Source organism: Archocentrus centrarchus, chromosome 21, assembly GCF_007364275.1.
Source record: "Archocentrus centrarchus isolate MPI-CPG fArcCen1 chromosome 21, fArcCen1, whole genome shotgun sequence".
In the NCBI taxonomy this organism is placed as follows: domain Eukaryota; kingdom Metazoa; phylum Chordata; class Actinopteri; order Cichliformes; family Cichlidae; genus Archocentrus; species Archocentrus centrarchus.
The window spans coordinates 20,294,914-20,300,913 of record NC_044366.1 but is presented as its reverse complement, the minus strand read 5'-3'; the positions used below and the strand labels follow the sequence as shown (position 1 = coordinate 20,300,913).

Here is a 6,000-nt window from a genome sequence, read left to right as displayed (position 1 = left end):
GCCTGAAGTCTAGAATACCAAATGCTGTTTCCTCCTTATGATGCTCTGCCTTCAGTTGCTGTCATCATGCCCTTCAGTTGACTCCTGTGGTTTTTCAGGCCTTTTGGTGTTGCTGAGCTGTCCAGTGGATTCATTCTCTTTAAGAATGCACCACATTGCTGATTTGGCCACACCTAAAGCTTCAAGAACTTTTATCTGCTTAATTTTTCATATAAAAATGAAGGAAAAGGACTCAGCTGGCCATGAAACTGCTTTTCAGTCAATTGCCCAGGACTGTGTAAAAGAAATGGCTGTAATTCCTAACACAATACTTGTGATTAATCTCTTAAATTAAAACTGAAAGTCTGCACTTTATTCACAAATTGATTGATTTAAAATCTACCATGGTAGTGTACAAAAAAAAAAGTGTCCACAAACTTATGGACCAACCTAAATACTTGAACATGCCAATTAAACTCCTTTAACTCCCAAACTCAAATGAATAAAAACACACACACAGGACATGCAGAGTAAAGTAATTCTTGGCTGGTGAAGTTCAAAATCTTACACCAACTAAAAGAGACCAGGCCTCCTACAACCTCACATTTAAAACAAAACTAGATGCTCTGGAAAGGTGCAGACAGCAGTTCAGTAAATCAGGTTGTTGTGAGAAAAACTGATCTATAACTGGTTTAATGACATGTTGCCAAACACTGCAAAATGCATATGGTTAGAAGCAAAACAGAAAGATGCGATCAATGTATTTTATTGCAATAAACTGACAATAGCTAAGTGTCTCTTTAATGGTCACAATGGTAACTATTCGATAGAATAACATAAGGAAAAATAAATTAACCATGGTCATACAAAAATACATCAGTGAAAATAAAGCATCACTGGTTCAACTGAACACATCAACACACACTGTTTTACACCTAAATCTGGAGCCAGCACACAGCCAGAACATGCAGCCCTCAAAACACAGCTACAAGACTGTCAGAATGTGTGGAGAAATCTTGGGAAGCAGCTATGGGTGGTATTATTATTATTATTATTACCGAAACACTAGAGACTGTACAGCGCTATTGATGATAGTGAGCAACGTGACATGAAAAACCACAACCGCATCCTCCACTTCCTGGCTAAAGTCTAGAAAGATACAATTAATTTTGCATGAATTAAGTCTCGGATTGTGGGATTTACACATTAAAGCTGAAGCAGCTGTTCGGCGGGCACCATGTACCCGTCCTGCATCCCTGGAAATGTCTAAGATTCATAAAAGGCAATCACTCAACCAACAAATGAGTTCATGTAGATTCTTTTTTTTTTTTCCCCCTGTCTTGTGCATCAGAGCTTTCTATTTAGCGCCGATGAAAACACCAAGTCCATAAGAACTGGAAACCATTTCTGTCCGCAACCACATCAATAAACAGTTCGGTTATTTATTTCATGGATTTCTTTGCTGTTGTGAGATTTTCTTTTTCCTTTAAAGAAATGTAGCCATAAACACACAGATAATAAGGCAATATTTTGACCACCGAGGTCTTTGTTAGGCAACATCATGTGTGAGAATACTTATAAATTAGGACCATCAAGAAATCATAATGCAAACAAAATAAACCTTTACACATTTGATTGTTGTTTGTTTATCAGAAATGTCCATCATTCATTGTATACACCCTGTATCAGCCATATGCCAGTTTTGTGCACGTAGAATTTGCTCAATGAAAATGTCAAAATGTTGCCTCATTATATTGTTGACCTTTGAGCTGGTACCGCTTCTCTTGTTCCTCTGTATGCCCCCCAAGCACCCTGCACCCAGCTGGGATTGAAAAATGAATCGCCCAATCTTATCCAATCTTGTTAGCACCTGCGTAATAATGGATGGACAGCTAGCTGATGCTCCAGGTTCTTTTATGACACTGATCAGTTTAGTTGTAGCTGTATTTGCTGCGCATGCGTCACATTTCCAACTCCCAGCCCCGCTCAACTTGAAATGGTATGGCCTACTTGAAACGGATTATGTGGAAAAAAAAAGGAAGTTGAGTGGCTTGTGTCAGTATTGGTAACACAATACTTTTGGCTTCTTTTTTTTTTTTTTTTCTGGACATAAATATATGTTTAATGAAATGCCGCATAAAAGCAAAGCATTAAAAATACAAGTAGGAGCAATAATATCAAACACAGTCTTCACAACACCCATTCTTGAAATGGTCTACTTCACAGGCTCAAAGGGCAAGTAGAATTGGCAGTCAGATATTGTAAATGATGAGGGAGATTGGGCTTCGTGTCGACTCTTGGCTCAGGAAGTTTGTAGGGGTGGGGGTGGGGGGTAGCGGAGGAAGGTTGGGCTTGGCTCTGTCACACAAACACAATGCTCAGAGTTCAAAGTTTACAAAACATCAAATTTCCTCCTGCAATATTGTCATGCAATATACATGTTGACACGACTGAGACGACAATAATGTCACGTTTCTCAAGAGTTCTCATGTCCAGTCTGGCAGTGAATGGGGGTTAGGCCCATGTTGGATAGAGGATATCACACCTCCCCTGGCACTCCAGAGAAGGCGACAGAGGTTTTCGATCCTTCTGCTTTGCGTCAGGAGAGCCGAGGCGGACGCCTGCAGCCAGAGTCCGTGATTAGAAGACATTTTAAACAGTTCAGCTGTCTTTGACCAAACATCCTACCTAAGGTGTTACATCACATTTCACTAAATAAATGCGACTCAAGCAAATGAAAAAAAGAAAGAGAAAAAAAAAAAAAAAAAAAGCGTTTACATGAATCCATTTTTGTGACTTGCCTGGTCAACTATTGTACATTTAAAGCCACAGTAAATTCCATTATAGTTATAGATATACAGTGTTTTGACACTGACCGAACTTGACAACCTGGTATGAAATGCTACAGGCTGCAATGCGCAGGACAAATCTAGCATTTCTACTTCTACCACACTGTCAACACACAGGCTATTGACATATGTGCTTGGTGCAGTTGCCTGGCAACACAAGCAGCACAGTTTTTTTTTTTTCCTTTTGAAATCCAAAGCAAAAAGAAAATCTTACAAAGCTATGCAAAATAGTATAAAACAATAAATAGAAAAAAAAACCCTTTTAAAATAACCGCAAAAGTCAAACATTTGTCCTAAGTTGGTCTTCTCTTGTGCAGATAATGTTTTCAGTGGTTTATCATACATCTACGCATTAATCTTCAGTGTGGCTCTTCACAAATCCTTTAAAACTATAACTAATATCTTTTATATCATATGGGGAAACTCAAAGAAATGTGCAAGAATTCAATTTCAGTCAGGAAATCAAGACTGTGGAATTTAACCAGGACAATTCAACTGATTCAACACAATTTTTTTTTTTTTTTTTTTTTGCCAAGAAGGCCCATAAATCCACAGCAGGAGGTAAGAAGACATATTTACAATCTCCCTCTGAACCACTCGGCTCTCTCTCTCTTTCCCCCGCCCTTCTTTAAAATTTCAAAGAGTAGCTGTTGAGGAAATGAGGAGGACTTGGCACTGAAAAGAAATTACTTGTGTTAAAGTACATATATCCTCAGCAGGAGGGAGCTGTTCATTTATTTTCCGTAATTTCCCATCTCCCACTCTTTCTCTTGCAGTTTCTTTTCTGGGAGAAGAGTGGGACAGTCTCTTGGTAAGGCCAGAGTGTCTGGCAGTGTTTAAGTGGCACACCAGGACCTGTTTCTGTCTGCCAAGCTAAATTCATTGTGAAGGCAGGTGGGCCAACACACACACACACACACACACATCCTCACTTAGGACACAGACTTGTGTGTCCTAGCCTTTGTCTCTATGCAGCCTGGCAACCAAGTCGGCAGCTATGAAGTCAGTGGGCGCAGAGCATCACTATGGCAACCAGCATAGTGGGCAAGGCTGTAGCTGCTCCTGGATCAGTGCGGAGACTTTTTTTTTTTTTGGCATACTCTTAATGCCGGAGTTGATTATAGAGTTCCTTCTCTTAAAATGTTCTTCCTAGATTGGCCCGGTGATCTCATGAGCACAGTCCCCCCCCCCCCCCCCCCCCCCCACTCTTTCAAAAAATAGACAAATATTCAGAGTAATAAAAATGCAACTATGAAATGAAGTTTCACAAAAAAAAAAATAAAAAATGAGCGGGCCTCGAGATATTTCCTTGCCCTCAGTTTGCACGCTCACAGTTAATAGTCCTTACACACCACACACACACACACACATACTCATCCACACACACTGTTGTCAACATAAAACAGACAGCCACCAGGGTGTGAATTTTCAAACTGATCAACTGATTGACTAATTCAACACAGCAGTGAACGACAGTAAGGTCTGAAGGTGGAGTCCAGATCTGCTCCCTGGCATAGTGTAGGCTGAATCCACGATTCGCGCAAGGCAGTCGGGGAGGACCCTTGCTTAGTCGACCGAGCCGGGGTGCAGACTGAGCGCTGGCGGGTCTAGACAGGTGGGAGAGTAACTGAGGTGAGGTTCTTTAATCCACAGGAGGGGGGCGCCATTCTTGCCTTCTTGGCTCTTGCTGTTGTTGCGGCTCTTGTAGCGCACTAGCAGCAGGGCAATGAGCAGGATGCCAAAGATGGGGAAGGGATAAAAAAAGACAAAGTAGAAGAGGGAGCTGTTGGAGCACACCACTGACTGGACGGTGGACACTGTTGGCAGAAAATAAACAAATGTTATTTGTTTACAGATGCAAAAACTTATTCTTTCAATTTTTTTCTTTTTTTTTTTTTTTGGTTCATTAAAATTTTTTTCTCTTTTGTGTTTATAGTCAAAGATTTACACCGACATGCACTCCTTCAACACACATATTCAATCCACATTTTACTGAATAAAAGATGCATGTGACCGGATTGTGCATGTTAGAACTGAGATTACACAAGCATGTTTACCCAATAAAACCAGGTGACCCAGCAAACAGGAAAACACGAGTCAGACCTCACAGGGTTAATAAACATAGCTGAGAAGTACAGAATGAAGTTCTCTTACAGCCTGTACTTTTTGCAGTTCTCAATGATCTCTTATTTATTGAGCCTTGACTTTTACTGCTTTAAATAACAGCATAGTTTTTGACACTATAAATAACTCAACTTTGATGCTAAACAGCAAGTGGCCATCTCTGGCTCCCATTTTAACTTGTTAATTGCAACTGGGGAAAGCCAGATCACACAAGATAGAAAGCTGCAAAATTGACCTAATATTAATATCTATTTGCCTGCATTAAAACACATATTAGGACTAGGCAGTGTGACAATACATTTTAGAAGCCTGGGTGTCCAAATAGCTAACTGGTTAAATATTACCAGTATACTGTTAGAAGGCAGCCAGTGATACAAATGTAGTTTTGTATAGACTTCAGTGTCACAAAAGATCAAAGAATAATTCAGTCTACAAAGAGCTTACCTTGTTGCAATACATTGACAATAGTGTACCCAGAATTGTTGGTGGCCAGGCGGTACCATGCGTTGCGGGGATTGAGTAGCCACTCCTCTACGTGGCAGTAGTATCGGCCCGCGTCTGTCGGCCGGGCTCCTTGAATCGTCAGGCTGTACTGATCAGAGGTCATCCTCTCAAACTGCAAGCGAGAATTTGGCCCAGCTTCCTCTCTGGGGCTGCAGTTTCCATTTCCAAAAACTGCATCGTGGCCGATGGAGAACACACAGTCCCGCTCCTCTTCTTCTTCTTGCCCCAGCTGATCCTCATCGTCGCCATCTTCAGAGCGCTCGACATACCAGGACACGGAGAAGCGGGAGTTTGGGGACGACTGCGAAGGAATGCTGCAGCCCAGTCGGATTGGACCGGACTCTTCCACGGTAACGTTTGACTCCAATTCTTCGACCTGCAGTCGACGCTCTGCAGATGTCCAAGACATAAACAGAAAAGGCGACATTGAGGCAAAAAGAGTGTAAAAATATTAAAGTGTCCAAAATTTCTCAATGCTCTCCAAGAAATTTCTAATAATTTCAGCTTAGCTCAAGTTCAAATACAAACAAAGCAGTCAAAACAG

General features: G+C 41.1%; 1 protein-coding gene across 1 annotated transcript in view; it reads right to left on the bottom strand.

Annotated features, from left to right (window-relative positions):
- Window positions 1-729: 729 nt before the first annotated feature.
- Window positions 730-6,000, bottom strand: part of igsf3 (immunoglobulin superfamily, member 3) — an 86,078-nt gene continuing 80,807 nt past the window's right edge. The window contains exons 9-11 of the mRNA XM_030758683.1: window positions 5,397-5,846; window positions 4,323-4,645; window positions 730-2,304 (exon numbers count right to left, since the gene is read on the bottom strand). Of these exons, the coding sequence (XP_030614543.1) occupies window positions 4,395-4,645; window positions 5,397-5,846 (701 nt within the window). The 3' untranslated portion in view covers window positions 730-2,304; window positions 4,323-4,394. The remainder of the gene's footprint in view (window positions 2,305-4,322; window positions 4,646-5,396; window positions 5,847-6,000) is intronic.